Source organism: Fusarium phalaenopsidis (assembly GCF_050370095.1).
Source record: "Fusarium phalaenopsidis strain FUZ10S chromosome Unknown contig_32288, whole genome shotgun sequence".
Classification (NCBI taxonomy): domain Eukaryota; kingdom Fungi; phylum Ascomycota; class Sordariomycetes; order Hypocreales; family Nectriaceae; genus Fusarium; species Fusarium phalaenopsidis.
The window spans coordinates 1480359-1499229 of NW_028145412.1; the positions used below are offsets into that span (position 1 = coordinate 1480359).

General features: G+C 51.0%; 7 protein-coding genes across 7 annotated transcripts; 4 read left to right on the forward strand and 3 right to left on the reverse strand.

Moving 5' to 3' along the window:
• Positions 1-1111: 1111 nt before the first annotated feature.
• On the forward strand, positions 1112-2069 carry LRP88_04069 (uncharacterized protein; the record flags this gene model as incomplete). The annotated part of the gene is made up of 3 exons (XM_083240656.1): positions 1112-1123; positions 1181-1724; positions 1777-2069. The coding sequence occupies 3 exons, from the start codon at positions 1112-1114 to the stop codon at positions 2067-2069; spliced, it is 849 nt and encodes a 282-aa protein (XP_083103946.1).
• Positions 2070-5448: 3379 nt separating this feature from the next.
• On the reverse strand, positions 5449-6399 carry LRP88_04070 (alpha/beta hydrolase; the record flags this gene model as incomplete). The annotated part of the gene is made up of 1 exon (XM_083240657.1): positions 5449-6399. The coding sequence occupies one exon, from the start codon at positions 6397-6399 to the stop codon at positions 5449-5451; it is 951 nt and encodes a 316-aa protein (XP_083103947.1).
• A 473-nt stretch (positions 6400-6872) lies between these two features.
• On the forward strand, positions 6873-8516 carry LRP88_04071 (flavin-containing monooxygenase; the record flags this gene model as incomplete). The annotated part of the gene is made up of 1 exon (XM_083240658.1): positions 6873-8516. The coding sequence occupies one exon, from the start codon at positions 6873-6875 to the stop codon at positions 8514-8516; it is 1644 nt and encodes a 547-aa protein (XP_083103948.1).
• A 424-nt stretch (positions 8517-8940) lies between these two features.
• LRP88_04072 (NAD-dependent epimerase/dehydratase family protein) lies at positions 8941-9861 on the forward strand (the record flags this gene model as incomplete). The annotated part of the gene is made up of 1 exon (XM_083240659.1): positions 8941-9861. The coding sequence occupies one exon, from the start codon at positions 8941-8943 to the stop codon at positions 9859-9861; it is 921 nt and encodes a 306-aa protein (XP_083103949.1).
• Positions 9862-12585: 2724 nt separating this feature from the next.
• On the forward strand, positions 12586-14140 carry LRP88_04073 (uncharacterized protein; the record flags this gene model as incomplete). The annotated part of the gene is made up of 5 exons (XM_083240660.1): positions 12586-12773; positions 12822-13394; positions 13446-13602; positions 13662-14034; positions 14082-14140. 5 exons carry the CDS (start codon positions 12586-12588, stop codon positions 14138-14140), a joined length of 1350 nt encoding a protein of 449 aa, XP_083103950.1.
• A 418-nt stretch (positions 14141-14558) lies between these two features.
• On the reverse strand, positions 14559-15641 carry LRP88_04074 (uncharacterized protein; the record flags this gene model as incomplete). Its single annotated transcript, XM_083240661.1, has 1 exon — positions 14559-15641. One exon carries the CDS (start codon positions 15639-15641, stop codon positions 14559-14561), a length of 1083 nt encoding a protein of 360 aa, XP_083103951.1.
• A 1007-nt stretch (positions 15642-16648) lies between these two features.
• On the reverse strand, positions 16649-18514 carry LRP88_04075 (uncharacterized protein; the record flags this gene model as incomplete). Its single annotated transcript, XM_083240662.1, has 7 exons — positions 16649-16759; positions 16821-17313; positions 17389-17537; positions 17595-17826; positions 17956-18011; positions 18074-18255; positions 18313-18514. The coding sequence occupies 7 exons, from the start codon at positions 18512-18514 to the stop codon at positions 16649-16651; spliced, it is 1425 nt and encodes a 474-aa protein (XP_083103952.1).
• Positions 18515-18871: the final 357 nt, after the last annotated feature.

Below are 18871 nucleotides of genomic sequence, written 5' to 3' on the forward strand. Positions count from 1 at the left end.
CCGTGACTCGGACTCAAGTCCGAGGGAGCAAACCTTGAAGATATTCAGAGGTCGAGCCAGCGTGGTGGTGTCTTGGTGGGCTCAGGTCGTGTTTTGGCTTACTGAGGTATGGCTGACATGAGCCGCCAGACTGGCCTTGTTCATCTGCCCAGTTTTGCTGTGATCTTCAGCCAACAGGCAAGACACGCATGATCAGACCTCTTCTTTACTAATCAATCATTACCAGTTACCCCGAATGCCGCTCAGACTGGCCAGTCGGCTCCCACTGACTCCAGACCGCTCTCTGGGCCGCTCCAGTCCGCTCGAGCCCGCTCTATCCCAGCCCAGAGTCTCCCAAAGTCCCACGTGATCGTCCATTGATCGAAGGAAACATTTCAACCCGTCAGCGCTAGATGAGCATTGAGCATCTGCTCCCTACCTTGTGCGTCCGTTAACTCCGCCGGAGGCGGCGACTAGGCTCATTCGAGTCTGGCCACAGCGGTTAGATTGAGACGAGCAGCCAATCTCGTCATAGGTCGTAGCTCAAAATATCTTCAAGTGCCGTGAGCCGAGGCTTATGGTTTTTTTTCTTTTTTTTTTTTTTTTGGAGAAGACTCTGGTTTTGGCTGTGATGATCCAAAAGTCTGGCGTCGTGTCGCTCTCAAAGATAGGAAGTGATTGTCGCCAACGTGTCTCTTGTCTCCCCGCCAAGACGGCAGGCTGCAGAAAGATCGCCACCAACAGGCTGAATCCTGCCTCGGCCGTTAAAAAAAACAAGCCTTTCCAAACTCCGCCACTAGTCGACAACGGGACGAAGCCGCCCGCAGCCCTACAAGGATGAGTGGGCTGACGACGTTGAACAATTGCTCAGGGGTCGCCGGACCTGCAGCCAGTAGAAGCATGATTCAAGTGCCGGCTTACCCTGGCAAGTTGAGGGTAAGATTTAAGCCTTTTCCAGCCCAATCGACGGGTACGACTTCCTTGTGGAGGGAGCCCTGGTCGTGATTGGCAACGGCTCGGTTAAGAAGATGAGGATAACAGGCTGGTGATATCCCCCATTTATCGTGCGCGGTGCTCCTCTTTTTTCTTTGACTTTGTCGAAGCACTCCTGGTTTTGCTCTAAACCTCAAACATGGCTACCCAAGTGAGTCTTTTGACTGCTGCTTGCTTGGTGAACAATGCTCTAACAGACCCTTTTTAGTTCGACACTTCACCGGAGGTGGTGCACAGCCCTTCCGATCATCTCCCACAGGTCTACGATGCCGGAAACTCGACTCACTCCGGTTACCCATACGCCAGCTACACTTCCCCGAGCAGCGATGTGCCGCCTCCCTTCGAGCGTAACGACTCTCAAACCCGAACACCGCCTCTGAACGACAAGGAGGCCGCACAAGACCCAGCACCAGCCCCAGCAGCAGTCAGCGAACGCGAAAAGAAATCACGGATATGTGGATGCCCGGTCATAGTGTTCGTCCTCATCACGGCCCTGGCCGTTGCTGTCGCCGCCGTGATTGGATTGGCCGCTGCGACCGGTGTAGCTGTGAAGAAGTCAAATGATTCGGACGCCAAGCTTAATGCCCTGCGTGAATCTTATGCCGCCGTCTCCGATGCCGCCGCCGCAACCGCTGCCACTGTCACTGTCACGAGTACTGCGCCTGCTTCGACAGATGTGGATCAGGAGGAGCTCACCAGCGGTTGCTCCAACAAGAAGGACACGACCACGGGAACCGTGTACACATCCAAGTGTAAGCTCCATCAAGACGCTGAGCTTAAGAAGGATCATCTAACTATTCATAGTCATGAAAAAGGCCCAATTCACCTTCTACTGCAACACCAACGCCCCCAACGATCCCATCTTCTCAGTCTTCGCCACCAACCTGAACGGATGTATCGAAGCCTGCAATGCCTGGAACAGCTACAACACTACCCAACAAACCTGCGAAGGCGTCTCGTTTGTGCCGTTCTGGGCGAGAATAGGAAACGCCGCCACCAACAACGCTCCTGGTGATTGCTACCTCAAGCCTGGTCCACAGGATCGGGACGGTCTGGAGGATGCCAAGGGCACGCATGCAGCCTTATTGAAGAACTGAGGAGTGACTTGGTTCACTGATATTCTTGGAATTGTATAGCGATGGGAAGTTATTTGGGTTGGCACAAATGCCTTTAGCCGTGGCGAGGAGTCGAGTTTTTAGCTACTGATGGGGTTTATCAGAGTGCTTGATGATGGACCTTTAATTGAACTTCTAATCAGTCACCCAATGCCACCCATTGTCCGAGGAAGCAATCTGCCCAAACGACGCCTAATCTCGAAGACTTGGTTTTCTTTTGGCTGATGTTTGGCGGAGAATCTTCTTCCGAACGCCATCCCATTCAGGGTGGGCGGTTCCAAAACGTGAATGTCTTGGCACACCAACCATGCTCACTTATCCTTCCCAAGCTTCACTGGCTTACGGCAGCCACGTTGTTTCATGCTGCTGACCACTTCTGGAAGGGAATGACAGCTGCAGGGGCCCTGTACCTTGCAGACTGCAAGAGCCTTCTGAAAAGCTATTCGTCTGCTCGGATTATTGCCCCTTGACATGCCAGGGCCCAGGACCATTATGCTGAGGTGGCACACGAACGTTAATTTGACTTGGGGTAGACTTGCATCTCTCTCGTGTAATTGATCAGGTCAAGAAAAGCCATATCATTGGACTCAAAGGCCTCACTCCTGACGCCACCGTAATCTTATGATAATTCAAAGAAGCGACAAAGACACTCGTATGGTACATGCATTTCAGCTCGTATGAGGCGCCCACCAATCACTTGATGGGAAAGCCGACGAGATGAGCTGAAGATTCAGATCTGGGAAAGGCCAGTTCTCAGTCGGAGGGTGCTGTAAGGAAGTCAAACCCAAGTCCACCTTGTCAGCGGTGTCGCCCTCATTCTCTGTACAGGCTGAGATATGTGCCTCTGCTATGCTGTAGAGGTATTTGCAAAACTCATATGGTCTTTCACAAGACTTGGCTAGACTGCTAGTCTGCTCCATGACGTCTAGTGATCCCTTGAGTAAGTCAAGGTCTCCAGTGTCAGAATTTGTCATGCAGTGTAGGAATATTACGACGAACGGAGTAAGGGGACAGTAGACATGAACCCTAGAGCTTCTTAGTCTTCATGCACTAGAATAGGGGAACGTTTCGTTCTGCTGACATACCACACCGCAAAGAAGGCCAACGATTGGGGCTCCAATAGGGAATATTGGGCATGCACCGACACGTGTGACTGCAGCCCCTGTTTTGCTGCTTCAAGGCAAGGATCAGAAATAATCCTGACCGAGGTCGAGAGGTCGAGTGCATGGTGAACAAGCGTCAGGGTAGAGTAGTAAGAAACATCGACTGGCCCAAACGTATTGTCAAAGAGCTTTTTGTTATATGCTTTCGAAGTGTCGAGTTGATTCCATGACTCATACCAATTAGAAAGCTGCTTAGTTGTTTCATCCACGATGATTTGTCTGTCTGCGGTGCTGCGTCTGCGCGATGCCGGGGAGTAGAGGTTCTCGTATATGCTTGCCTGGATCCTCGCGTAATCGATAAACATCCACATTGAAGTGTCCCATGACTCTCGTCCAGGGTCAGAAGAGATAGCATATGGCTCGAGATCGACATCCAGGTCTTGGATAGTTGAAGTTCTCCCTAGACTGAGAACAGTACTCTTATCTGAGAAGTAGATGCTCCAGAAGAGTCGACGAACTCTGTCTCCTTCATCTGGAGGCATTGCTGCTACTACATGCTCCCTGTGGTAGCCAAGGACGAGGCAATGCCGTGCAGCAGTCGAGGACAAGCGCCACTGAAGTGCAATGTCCCCTTCAGTTTGGGCCTTTTGGGCCTGTATTAAACGTTAACAGACGGTGGCCTTCTGGGCTCGGTTAGGACGAGAGGGAGACTTGCCGCCATGCACAGCACTAGACAATGCTCAAAGGTCGAGACCATGTTAACCTCGTATGTTTCTATTCCCGTGAGCTGGTTCTCCTTGCAAACGGCCAGGTATTTTGCAACTTCTTCGTCAGAAAATTCTGGCAGCGGGAAACACTGAAGGCTGCATAAGATCACGGCGAGCATAGCGTTCAAAAGAGTTAGTTCTCCAGCTGTGACAGCTTGCACTGGGAAGAATACTCGACGACACAAATCTTCGACCTGCTTCATGTCTATTGGGAAGTATAAAGTCAACAGGCAATCTGAACCTGTGCTGCGGATTAGGACAGGCGGAGACGAGAGGGCAACAACGTATTGCGACCTACCTTGCACTGCGCGCAACAGGCGAATGACGAAATCAGCTGGAGGCAAGTTTCCCTGCAAAGTCATGCTTGTAGATGGCTTCCATTCTCGGCACTGGGGCGTATCTCCGTCGGACGTCTTGCGTTCGAGGAGCTTGCGTAGACCAGATATTTTGTCAACGACCTGGGGTGACCCAATACCAGCCAGTGAACCAAACTCGGTGATGTCGGTTGCAAGAAGAGCTTGCTTCCTAAATGAAGAATCACCCTCAAGCGAGGCTAAGTCTATATGGCACGGGCTGGGTTGTGGTGTTAACTGTGCCACTGTCGGTGACAGCACAGTTGATGTGGCGGCTTCAGGGACTTGAGGGTTAGGTCCCGATGACAAGCTGCTGAGCTGCTGCTCGAGAGCAGTCACTCTTTTGCGCAGGGATTCAATGCCGTCTTGGTCTCTAGAAGGACAACTCATCGTCAGGACAAGGATCAACTATCTGGAACGACCCTGGCGTACCTTTCCGGCACCGATCTTGCGTGTGTCGAACGGCGAGTAACATCTTTGGTACTTTCTTGGCATGTGATCTTTGATGTGATGCAATTGGTACAAGGGATCTCTCGACTGCACCGTATCTAAAGGTGGGTTAGTAACTGATGCACCTTGCCGGGCCCGGCAGTCAGCTTTCTGGGGCTCGGCTTACCTTGCGGATCCGGCAGTTCCGGCACTGAGGATATCATTAGCCGAGACAAGAAGGATCAAGATAAGCGAATCTCACTCACAGCTCTTGGAACTATGTTGGTAGTGGAGCCCATTGATGATTCTGTGTAGGTAGATAAGCCGATGGAAGTTGTGATGAGAGAACGTACGACCTGCGTGACGGGATTTTTTAAGACGCGGGACGGAGGGCACGCGTTCCACGGGAAGCGCGGGGTCCGTGAGCCGGGAGTGACGGAATGAAGATCGCTAAGAGCGGAGTTGGGCCATCACTGATCGAGCCTAGAGCCTGAGGATGTGGAGACTGGAGTGTCGGTCTGGGGAAGGCTATTTCAGGGGATACGGGGAAAAGTGAGAATTGGATAGATCTGTCTGGCCAGAATAGATAGCACCGTTGATAGAATGAGGTGTCAGAAGTCTATGTCTTAAAAAGTGATTCAAAGCCAAGCAAGATTGGTCATAAGACGCGCAAACTACTTCCTCGGTTACAATAGCTACATGCTGGCTTCTAAAGACGCTTCAAGATTCGCTTCCTATTCTCCTCCAACTGCCGTGTCACGCTATGCGTTGGCACCAACCCATCAAACCCATGAGGAAGACCGGGATAGAGATGACACTCTGCCTCCACACCGGCTTCGATAAACTTCTGAACATATGCTAGGTTCTCCGCAACGAACAGGTCAAACTGGCTGGTGTCCAGATAAAGGGTCGGCAAACCAGTAGCATCCTTGAGACGGCCGGGTGCCGCAAAGACCGGGGTGTCTTCACCTCCAGGGGTCGTTCCCAGATAAGCTGTCCAGGCCGTCAAGTTGTCTTCTGCGTCCCATAGCTTGAAAGCACCGGGAACCTCGGAATTGGTTCTGTCATCCAGCATTGGGGAAGAAAGAATCTGCCGGGCAATTGGAGGCGACAGGTTGACGTCCCGAGCGCGGAGGGTCAATGCTGCGGCGAGACCGCCCCCCGCACTCTCACCCATGACAGCAATACGCGCCGGGTCGATGCGTAGAGCGCGCGAGTTGGAGTGAAGCCAAGTGAGGCAGGTCCAGCAGTCGTTTAAAGCAGTGGGATACCGATGTTCTGGAGCCAACCTGTAGTCGACAGAGAATGCCTGGACTCCAGTATCGGAAACCATGTGCGCCAGTCGTTCGATACTGATCTCGGGAGTCAGAGTAATCAGTCCGCCGCCATGAGCATGAAGCACTGCTGCCGAGGGTTTGTCCAATGAATCTGCGTCCCGCTTTTTATAATGGTAAACTGGCAGCTGATAGCCATCATCTGTTGGAATCTTGACAATCTCAAAGATGACGTTGTCTGGGATGACGGGTGGTGGTGCCTTCATTGCAGCGTACCGGGCTCTTCGGCCTTCTATGTCATGCAGCTTGGGCTTGACGACATCTTTCTGGCTCTCTAGCAGAGGCCCAATTGCCGCAATGAATTCTTGATCAACTTCAAGGACCATGTTGTCGGATTGGTAATCTTGATAAGGTAGAGCGTCGAATTAGCAAATACAATGGCCTTGACTTGCATAGAATTACGGGGGGTTGAGATCTCTTATTAATCTATCTTCTCTCCCCCGCAATTCATTATATCTTGGCCCCGAATCTCCGGACGGGTAGGTTCCCGGCATTCGTGACATATCCTCCGGCTTCATCGGGGCCCGCGCGTCGCACGGCAAGCGAGCCTTAATTGCTTTCCTCTCAGCTGGTTCATGTTTGTAGTTCTGTGATTCGGGGTAATCTGAAACTAGCTTCATGGATTGGAAAGCAGGCGGGTCAAGAGTAATGACAGATCTCGACAACTCTCGTCGTCATATAAGGACACCTGGTTATCCTGACATAGACCCAGAGATCACTTATCACCAACCGAACTCACTTACCGGCTTTATATCACACGTCTTGATTCATTCCTACAAACTTCTGCATTTTAGTTATCATGAACAGTCACGTCAATTCTTCCACAGAATCCGAGGTTATCGCCGACATCATCATCGTCGGAGCTGGCTTCGGAGGCAGCTACGCCCTGCATGAGCTACGTAACATGGGCTACACTGTCAAGCTTCTCGAAGCCGGCAGTGACTTTGGCGGCGTCTGGCACTTCAACAAGTACCCGGGAGCTCGCGTTGACTCGGACACACCTCTATATCAACTGAGCTTGCCACAGGCTTGGCGCGGGTTCTCATTCCGAGAACGTTTCCCGGGCCACCAAGAACTTCGGGATTACTTTATGCACATCGCCGAAGCCCTGGACCTTCGCAAGGATGCCATTTTCAACACTAGAGTCATCGATTCCAAGTTCAACACCGAGTCCAATGGCTGGGTCCTTCGGGCCGAGAATGGACTTGTCGCCAAGTCTCGGTACGTGGTCTTTGCTACTGGCACAACCAACAAGCCGTATATTCCAAGCTTTCCTGGGATCGACAAGTTCTCCGGCAAAGTCATCCATCCTGCAGCTTGGCCTGACAACCTCGATTTGAAGGGCAAAAAGGTTGGCTTGGTGGGCCAAGGTGCATCAGGACTGCAAATCCTGCAGGATATCGCCAAGGAGGATTGCGATGTCACCGTCTTTGTCAGAAACCCGCCCACGGCCCTCCCCATGAATCAGAGATCCCTTTCTCTCGAAGAGTCTGAAGAACTTAAGAACTCGTACGAGGCTTTATTTTACCACGGAAAGTATCGTGACGACGCGGGATACTCATTCAACACACCGGTCGGTTCGTTCTATCATACCACGCCCGAGGAGCGTAGGGAGCGATATGAGGAACTGTGGTCGAGAGGATCATACGCCTTTCTGTTATCCATGTACCCGGAGCACCATTACGACAAGCAGTCAAACGCCGAACTGTACCAGTTCTGGGCAGAAAAGGTCAGGGCCCGAATTAGTGATCCCTACAAGCGCGACATCATGGCGCCTCTAGAGCAATTTCAATGGATCGGCGCCAAGAGGCCAAACCTTGAGATGGACTATTACGAAACACTCGATCAACCCAACGTCAAACTGGTCAGCCTCAAGAAATCTGTAATCAAGGAATTTGTGTCCGACGGTATTGTCACTTCGACCGAAGGTGTCGACGAACATCACAAACTGGAATTGGTCATTGTGGCTACTGGATACGATTCTGTGACGGGAAGTCTCTATGAGATGAATGTCACGGACAAGACTGGTACCAAGTTGAAGGAGAATTGGAAGGATGGAATCTACACGTGGCTCGGGATGATGGCTCCTGGGCTTCCAAATGCCTTTATGCTCTATGGACCGCAGGCACCCTCAGGTCTAGCCAACGGACCACCTTTCCTTGAGCTTCAGGTGGAATGGCTAGTCAAGTTCTTGCAGAAGCTCGAGAAAGAGAAGGCCACAACTATTGAGGTTTCAAGCGAGGCTGCAGTAGAGTACCGCCAAAAGAATCTCGACGCATATAGTCACTCGCTTATCAGCGAAACGCCCTCTTGGTGGAACGGCTCAAACATTCCTGGCAAGAACAAAGAGCCTCTTTTCTGGGTTGGAGGTCTTCAAGCTTGGAGACAGGAGAGCCTGAAGGGATTGGAGGATTGGTCGCGATTTGTCTTGGCAAAGAAGTGATGAGCCTCACTACTATGTTCGAGCAGAATTATAACTACTATAGCTTTGAATTGATCTCCAATCACTGTTCCGCATCTATTAGCCTCGATTGGCAAGGTTCAAGACCGCCATATGATTCGCCGTGCTTTGCAAACCGTGCCAATTGTGGAACCTGGGCACAGAGTGGTCGAGGCTCTACAACGTTAAAGTCGGAGGCCGCGCCTCGCGCGGGTCCGGCTTAGAAATGTAATTGGATTGAATGAGGATTAATAATGTCTAGACTCTCAATAGTTAGGTTAGTAAATAGTGTTCACAGAAGAGCGGATACTCCAATAGAGACTTAAATAAGTCCAGTCGCCATCAGACTTGGGTTTTTGAGCCTCAACCGTTCTTCTCTCTTTGGTCAACAACAACTCAAATTTCGGAAACTTACTCCCAGTTCAGAATGAAGATCTTAGTCGTTGGCGGAACTGGAATGATTGGAGGGCATGCGGCTCTTCACCTCCGCTCACTAGGTCATGACGTGGCTATCGCAGGCCGTCACCATCCACCATCCGGTATTCCTGACCTCGCCCAGCTGGAGTTCGTCAAGGGGGACTTCACTGCGGGCGATTTCGGCATTGACCAACTAAGCAAATTCGAGGCGGTTGTGTTTAGTGCTGGCAGTGATATACGTCACGTCCCGGAAAACACAGACGCAGACCAACACTACCTGCACGTCAATGGAATTCTCATCCCGGACTTTGCGCGCTTGGCCAAGTCAGCTGGTGTCCGCCATTTTATCCACGTTGGCAGCTTTTACTACCATGTGGCTCCTGAACTGGTTGACAGCGTGCCATACGTGCGATCCAGAAAACTGGCTGCCGACGGCGTTGTTGCGCAGGCATCGCCCACATTTTATGCCTGCAGCCTCGACGCTCCTTTCGTTGTTGGAACGGTCCCAGGGATGAAAGTCCCCATGTTTGATGCCTATATTAGGTATGCAAAAGGAGAGCTTCCAATTCCTCCTTCGGCGCCTCCCGGGGGAACGAACTTCATCTCGGCACAGTCTCTATCAGAAGCCATCGCCGGGGCATTGGCCAATGGGCCCTCCGTCAGTGGCAAGGCCATAGTGGTTGGAGATGAGAACCTGACATTTGCCGCTTACTTTGAACTATTTTTCAAAGCAGTGGGAAAGGAGACACAGCTGCCTGTTCTGGACCAGGACCATCCTTTGCTCCCAAGAGCCACGCTCTTCACAGGAACAAAGACGGTATCGTACGAACCGGTGAAGGAAGAGTGGGAGGCTCTGGGCAGCTATCGACGGAACGATATACATAATGCCATCGTTGAGATAGTTGAAGATCTAGGGCGGCAGCAAGGGTAACAAGGTCAAAGAGGGAGGCGTGTTAAGGCCGTCATAGAACTAGAAGCCAGCTGTGATGTAGTCGGAAGAGAGCAGTTTTCGATAATCTGAAAGGCATTTTGGGGCATATTGGGGTATTGAATAGTGTTTTGCTGTGAGGATCAAGAAAATTGGGTGTATTTTAGCCAAAGATAACCCGAAAAGGAGCATCCGCAGAAGACCATCCAAGTCTTGTTTGCGTCAATAGATAGTAAAAGTATCCAATATGTGACACCCAGCCTACCATCCTTATGGGTCAGAATCCTCAATTACCTCCGATAGGTAAGACTTTGTTCTTCGCCTCCGGGGTGATCCGTCATAGCAGAAGACCGACTTGACCGGATTATTGCGCAGGTCCACAAGATCGCGTGAATAGGTGGTGAGCTTGCCCTTGCATCTTGTTTCTCTGGAACAGGTCAATACTACAGTGTCATACAAGTTATGAAGAGATGTCTTACGAATATGCCACGCACATCGTTAGCTGTCTCGTGTGGATGCTCTTAACTTCAAATCCCGCGGTCCTGTGTCTCTGTCAGGAGCGCGTAGCTTGGTTTGTCTATATAGTAGAAGACGTACTTCTTGTCAATGTCGTAGCAGCCCCATCCGAGTAGGTTTCTACTGGTCCCGCCGAAGTTGGGTTCCGAGTAGACTGCTCCCTGTACGGTCAAGTTTAGTAGGAGCGCTGGTCTAAGTCGGATAATGAATAGACGCACCACAGCGGTCGGATCCCCCTGACCCGCCGTCGGACTGGTTGGTGGTGTTAAGCTTGACAAAAACTTGAAGAAAACTCCTATCCAATACATCTTGTCTAGATTTTTGGAGTTTCACCGATGTTGCGTCACTTCAATGGACGTTGTGTGGAAGGAAAGGAGACGGATGCCCCCCAGGTCGGGGCATATGCCATGTTTATGCTGCGAAGAAGAAGGCCGGTGTCCCGGATGGTTTCCGGCTCGGCAGCCCCTTACACTTAGAAACACAATGAAGTGATCATCGGCAGGTTGCAGGCGGCGCGGCTCCGAGATCATTACCTGTAGATGCATGAATGGGGGGAACCTTTTTATTGGGGTGCAATGCTGTCATTGCCTGAGGCCGCTGTGTTAGCATTGGGATATGATGCTATGATGTGCTGATATTTTGTTTTTTCATATAGTTGAAATCCGGTCCTTGATGGGATAACCGAGTCACAAGACAGATAAGATATTTGCCATTGCGTGAAGATACGTGTTATTTGCTGCTGTGGCTGATGCTACTATTTGGCCGAGAGAGGAAGTCTCATTGGCATCATCGACAGCCTGGGTTACGGTCTTTTACGAGGTTAAGGTTTGATGTTCCGGCCGAGGGGTTTTTACTGGAAGGGAACTGTTGTGGCCACCGCAGCTACAGCAAAAGAAAAGCCATTAGTGACTACAGTCTGGTGCTGATCTAGCACATGAGGTACGCTGAAGTTTAGATCGTCTTGTGCATTCGAATAGATAACTTGAGTCTGAACTCGATCAGGTCACCATCCCTTTGACCATCGGCACGGAAAATAACAAGGGTACGCAGATTCTTTATCTATAACGATGAAAAGTATTAGAGGCGGGAAACATGATATTTTGAGTCTTCTATCAGTGCATGGCGCTTCTGTAGAAGCTGATGGGAGGCCTGAATCGGTCATAGTCACAGCTTTGGGGACAATGAACGCTCACATGCAATGCAATCAGTCATATTCTTGTATCGACATGATGGAACTAGAATCTTTTAGTTATCGACGAAGTAATACGGAATCGACACAAGCAAACTACTCCTTTCGGGTAGTATGGCCTAAAGTGTGTCTACTGATAGCCGTCTGCCCCAGGTCAATGATAATCAGTACATAGTAAGTAAACAAATAGCATATTCCTGGCAAAAGCACTTTGTAACCAGTCCAAGCAAGCTACATGCCAAAGTCGTTGCGGATAGTTGGGTGTATGTATGGGAAGGGGACGCCTAGAGAAGCTCGCCGATCAGCAGATGTGGCAAATAAAGTGCAATTTCGGACCGACGTTGCTCCAGAATCATTCTCGAATCTCACAACGTAGATCATCTATTTCAGGGAATGTGTCTCAAATCACAAAGCGAATCCTCCAATAGGCATAATAGTTTTAGGGCCTGCTTCTATGCCAAGACGCCACCACACAATTGCCTCTCTGTGACCAGCGTCGCAATTGCGCGCCTCTAGGGCTCAGTGCTGACTGCGGCTGCTGGGCTGCCTCCAACAATCGATTTCTAGTGACACAAGCAGGAAGTACATTGTTATCGTTCCGAATTCACCGCTCATTTAAATGCCCCCCTAGGTACTCTGGGGTAGGTCAACAGCACAGCTCTGGGTGATGCTTTGAACTGAACGTCTAGGCCCCAACCCAGAACCGCGAGTTTAGTTTGAAAGAGGATCCTGCTTTATTATAAGAGTTTTTCTGTTTGTTCTGGGAGACAGACTTGGCATGCGACCGTGCCTCCCCAAGTTCATCTCCGCTTCTCCATTTCGTAGGGGTGCAGGTGGCAGTGTTGGCCAAGAAACGTCATTTGCTGATCCTCTGGCTCCTGATCTACGTCCTAGGCTGATTTCTCACCTAGGACTTGCCATGCACTCCAACTCAAGTTGGTTTTTAAATCCAGATACCTAACTCATCCTTCCCCACCTCTCGACTATCCTCCATCATTCTTGTTTCTTAGTATCACGGCAAGATGCATTCGTCGTGGTTCTCATACCCTATTTCGAGGCCATATCCATTTCGATGGTTTACACCGCTCACCTTAGTTGGAGGTGTGGTTCTGGCAGTCGTCTTCACCTTGATTAACCTGGGCTCTAGTGGTTTCTACCTAAAGTCCGAGTTCACGTCGGATCCTAACAGCACAATTTCTGGCAAAACAGAGTATGTGGATATCGTCATATGCTAGAACTGGCTGACGTGAGTATGTAGGTGGTTTATGAAACCACCTTTTAGCTGGGAAAACAGCCTTGAGCCAAAATGCGAACCCAAGATGTTATCGGTTGGAGATAGCTTCTTCACCAGTGGGCTAGGATTCCAATACACAGTCAAGTCACTCAGACGCATCAACGATAGTGACGAATCGGTGGAAACCTTCCCGTCGATCCCTTACTTGAACAATAACCTCGAAGATTGTTTCCTTGACCGAGCATCTCTCAAGCTCAAAAAGTCCGACGCTATCGGGTCCCGGACGTGGTGGATTTCCTGGTCCGCCGCCTCGTCTGTCGAGGCAACAGCGGCGTGTAGCGTCATGACGCAGCTTGGCCGTGTCAACATCTCGCTTGCGTTGCAGTATTCGGGAGGAGCTGATCATCTTTATGGGTACATTCTCGAGGATAACCCCATCGAACATGCCAGCATCTGGTGGGGGACTAGGCTACTCAATGCCTACCTTGCCGGAGTCTGGCAAATCATGTCACTCACGCAACAGGTTTCTGATGCAAAGGAAGACCATTATTGGGCCTTTGGGGACATCCTATACATTCGAAATCTGTCTGAACAAGAGTATGTGATCATCATTATGCGGCCTGTTCTCTTCTACTGACATTATTGGAGTATTCGGACTATAGCCTTTTTCAGATCTGACGCGTGGATCGCCTCTTCGCATGGGAGGATTGTAACTACCAGTATGGTGGCTGTGGACTCTCCTCTTTGCTTTGCTAACGACTTCTCAGATGCCAAGAACTTGACATATCTATTTGGGAATCCCAAGGTAAACCATTAGCTCTCGAGAAGTTAACTTCACTCGTAACTAACCCCCTATGTTTGCAGGATCCTTTGTCGCCTGTTGCGACAGAAGGGCTTCACTACGCTAAGCTCCTACACTCCCTCGTCTCAATCGACCTCGGCAACTGCCAGGCGCCGAACCTACTTTTAAACGAGGACGACCTCAAGTATGCCATTGACGCCCCGGAGTCTCCAAACAGAAAGCCAAAAAAGGACCTTGACTACCGGACGGGGAAGTATAAGGGCAGCATGGACCGATACAGCAAAATACCTCGTCCAAATACATTCTACAACAAGAACCTCACGTTTCTCGATGAGGCATACGATGAGTTCAGGCCTCTTACGGGTAAGCTCGCTTGTCAGAAGTCGGCCATTGTTGCGCAATATCTCTGCTCCGTTCCCAAGAGCAAGAGCACCGGTACCATGATTTTGGCGATTGTCATCGCAAATCTGGTTTTTCTGCAGGCGGCTTGGAGGCTGCTGGGCTTGATAGCACAGGGGATGTTGCCAAATGCGGATCCTGACGCTATGGTCTGTGAAGGTTGTTTGAAAGGCAATTATGTGATGGAACAAGTCTCGAGCCGGCCGGTCAGTCGGCTTAGCAACACTGACTCTGGGAATGAGGATACAGTACAACTGGTACCATAATTGAGGTGCAAGCGAGGACATATATATATATATGGTGTTGAAATTGAATTATTGCAGGCAATCCTTCGGCGATGAGCAAATACCCACTTTGATATGCGACCATCACCCTCCGAGGTCTCATTACGCTTATTACTAACATAAACAAATAGCGAAAGATCAAAACAAAGATCCTTCATATCCCAATACGCGCATGGTTTCCCCAATCTCCCTCAATCTGCATCTAGCCCAGCAATGTGTTCTTTATTATAGTTAAAGCCCGGCCCTTGATGGGTTAACTGAGCCAGAAGATCGCACCTAGTCCAGCTGGTGGTAAATCCACACATTTGGCTCGATGTAGACTGCTCTCTTTTCCTCCCTGTACACTTTCAAGGGAACGAGCCCTCCTTGCAGTGCTACCTGAGTGTACTCCACTACTCTCGACTTTCCGTCCATTTCCTTCACTGTGGGAGCATTGGGGAAGGAGTCAAAGTCTATCCCTGTCCATGCAGCCCAATCATCCAGACTGGCTTCGACTTCCATGCTCCTGTGAGCAACCTTAGCTATCTTGGCCCCCATCCGAACATGCTTGCGCAGCCAGGGGTCGAACGGCAAAGCAGACTTTGCGGCATGGTCTATACTGGGAATGGTGATCGGCTGCACAGAAGTTTGTGGTGCAAGTCTGAATGGACTGGGAGTTCGGCAAATGGTTGGCTTCAGGGGCGCTTGTGCTTGGGACCATGTGATGTACTCTTCCATAGGGATGAAAGGATGGGAAGACTTCTTAGTTGGCCTCAGAGGTACAACGAGTATCTTCAACCCTTCCTGTCGCGCGGTATCCTTCATCTTCTGGAGGATGCGTTCCGCAAGGCCCGTTCGTCGACGGTCTGCGCGAACAGTGACGGCAAGGGCAGAAAGAGCATTGGGAGGCTCTGGGCTAGATGCTCGGGCTGTATCCTTTTCCTGATCCTCGGTTGTGATGGGGGCTGATGACCACGGCCAGGAGGACGCCTCTTCAGGGTGAGAGGCCATGTATTGCCGTATTCCACGGGCAACCATGGTGTCCCATCCACCGTCAGGTAGGCTTTGGAAGAGGTGTGGCTTCAAATCAAGGCTGCCCTCTTTCTCGGCCTCGAGAAGCTCTCGCCAGAAAAACGGGATAGAGCGACCACAGGCGACAAGTTCCTCGTCACCTGCATCGTTGCGCTCCGAGATGAGAAATTGGAACTTTCGTAGTCCCGCAAAGTCACATATCTTTTGAGAGAGGCTCAGAAGTGTTGTGTCCTGTTCAAGAAAGTAGGGCCACGCTGTGTTGAGTGGATGGTCGGGGTCCTGGAGATGGTCCCAGAGATCAGGTCTGGTGTGTGCAGTGTGAAGATGGTGTGTGATGGTGGAAGACATGACTATGTGCTGATAGAACATAGGCAAAATAATGAGATCTGTTAACTGATTGCTCTACAGCTTTCGTTCTCCAAGCCCTATTGCCTAGAAAACCCCCAGATTAAAAGGAGAAAGACATATGAGATGAATGGCAATGGGCTCAGTATCCCATTGGCTACAATAGTCTTAAACACTGCAGCGGGAGGAATGGCAAATAGGTCAAATGAGACGCTGTGCAACCGAGCACTTTAGCACGACTAAGACATGGTCCTACACTGCCCGCATCCCCGGCATCGTACAGGTCGAGGTACGAGGAGAGTACCATCAAGTAGTGCCGAGCATAGTATTCTGAAATATGACGCGTTTCTGTCATCTCATCCGACGGAAGATGTCTCCCGCCCTGAGACACTGGGCTTAGCTGCCTGTCTCGCTTCCCTCCGCTCTGAGACATAGTAGTCCCTGCGTAGTCACAAGTGGCAAGGTCAATTGGCGAACCACGGGCTGATATGAGACATGTAACCTTCTTGGAGACAAACACTAATTATAACGCAATTCTTCAATGATATTGGTGGAATGCTGCATGTGCCCTTATGAGTAAGACGGACAGAGTGTCGGAATACAGGGTGGAGAGAGATCAGCAATGACACGTCATGTTAAATCAGGGGCTGGATGTTTAATGGCATCATTTACGTGCGAATGTCATGGCCTGAAGCGCGCGGCTGTTGTGACATCTGTACTGTCTGTTTGCAGCATAGTGCAGAAGCAGATATACACCAATTTGATCTACTCCGCAGAGTGAGGCGAGTACAGCTGCGACATGCAGGTTAAGGTTTCACAACAGTCCTCTTCCGCAGTCACCTTTAGTCCGGGAAATGACTACAAGCCAAGTATCGTAGTTCAAATTTGTCATTGCATTTACACCAAGGACTTCCTTTGCCCGCAAGCTACATATCCCATCTCCGCCTTAATTGGATCCTGATTCACCCTGCATTCTTCAACTTCCCCGCCCTTACAACCCACATTCTGTCTCACTGAGTGGGCGGCATATGAGGGGTCAACAGCATATGCTCAGAGGACGGGTAGCTCCATCGATTAATGGTTGTCGTTTTTTCAAGTTGCAGATCAAAAGAGCGGACGAGCTGAATAACAAGGGTGTTAGCTGACATGTAGCGCCGAGGGCAAGGGTCGCGTCGATCTTACCGTGACAAGGGTCTTGTATAGAGCCATCAACCCTACATGTTTGCCAAGGCACTTGCGGACTCCAACTCCCCAGTGGATATCAAGCCGGGCCCATTCCTGCAACTGCTCCGGCGATGCAGCTAGCCACCGATCGGGCAGGAATTGATCCGCCTGGTCACCGTAGAGGTCCGGATGACGGCCAATCATGGCGGCGCTTGACGACACTGACGTTCCGGGGGGGACGTGCATGCCGTTGAGGGAAAAGGGCCGTCCCGGTGGCGAGGCCCGGCGGCGTGGGAAGGTAGACGCCACGAAGCGGAGGCCCTCGTTAATGCAGGCCGTGATGAATGGGAGCTGCCGGCACTCTTCGTACGTGGGGACTTGTCCGCTGAGGCGCCCGTCTGCATAAGCGGCATCCACCTCAGTTTGGGCTCGCTGCAGGATCGGGCGCTGATCAGCGACAAGGAAGACGAGGTTAGTGGCCATTAGGGCGATGGAATCCGGGCCAGCCATCCTGGACACGGGGTCGGTAAGTCTCGTATGCCTGCGAGGGGGAAGATCCATTGTCTCTGGCGTTGTGTGTACTCACATGTCCATTAGAAGTTCATCCTCAATCTCCTGCTGAGGAATCCCTTGGCCATCTGACGAAGATGAGGCCAGCCATTGGTCTAGCATTGAGTGCTCGTACTTGGGCTTGGCAGCGCATGCGCGACGCTGCTGTACCTCCTGACGGATCTCCTACATGGTGATATTCAGCCGAGTATGCACTCCAGAAACAAATTAATGCTCTCTTACCGCCATGAAAAGTCCTAGCCCCCGACGATCACTCGGACGGGACACGAAGAGGCGCCGCCCCAGCGGATTATTGCGCGCAAAGGCTGAAATGGGTGGGAAAAGGGAGAGTCGCTGCTCACGGACAGCCGTCTCTTCCATGTTACGAATGAGGCCACGGACATCATCCTTGGCGTCCATGAATCCAACTGGAGTACCCAGAGACATGGCGGTGATGACATCAAACGAAAAGTACCTTTCAATAGTTTGCAATTAGCGTGCGTCAATGTCTTGGATCATCGCGGGGCCGTAAACTTGCCTGATCCATGCTCCAAAGTCGACAAGGGGATCATTTTTGCTTTCTGCTGTCAGATTTGACATAAACCGGATGACTTGGTCATCTAGCGCAGGTTCGAGGAGCTGAACCCGGGGTAGAGAGTACTATTGGATCGGGATCGGGGTCAGCATGGCCAATAAGGAGAGAGGACAAGGGAGAAGAATACCGCATGGGCGAAGCGACGCTTGGCCACGGCATGGTCGGTGTGAGACTTTTTGTTAAAGACAGCAGCAGGGCAAGAAAACTCTTGGTGGAAGCCCGTCTTGTCGACTTTGCTGTGGTAGACCGTGCTGACCATGGAAGGGTCGTTGAATGAGAGGTGGTTGGGACCGCAGCGGACCACAGGACCTGAATGTAGGGTTCAGCCATGTATACGGGTGACTGGGATGGGGTACTTGGCAATACCGTATTTCTCGTGGAGTTTGCTATACCAGTCTCCCTCCCGATGAGTCCAGAAGATGTAGAATTGGTAGAAGCTGGTCAAGGCCGGCAAAGCAGGGCCTGGGAACTTGCTGAGAGGATGCCAATAAAGACGCCGAACGACGATCGCGACGCCAATGAGGACTAGGCTCAGAAAGATGCGAAGAAACGAGAGGTGTTCCAACATGGTGAAGTTGCCGAAAGGTGAGGAACTGATGATCCAGAGGTCAAGGGCTCCTCGAAGACCCTGTTATTTATGATGCACGAGGCGGGCTATTCTACCGAGCTACTGGCGGTCGGCCCTGGTAAGACGGTGCGCTGCAGGGGGTGGGCCGGGTACCTGAGCCGTACCTGAGCCAGCCCAAGGGGTATCGGAGCTGGAATGGAGACTCCGAGACCATGTTACTGGTAACATTTTGATCGACGCCTCAAAAGGTGGCCAAGACAGGTGCTGAATGATTTATTGCTCTTCTCCCCACTGTGTGTCCTCGGCTTGTTATCTTGGTTGCTAAGCATACTACGCTCTTTTCTTTCCCCAGACGAA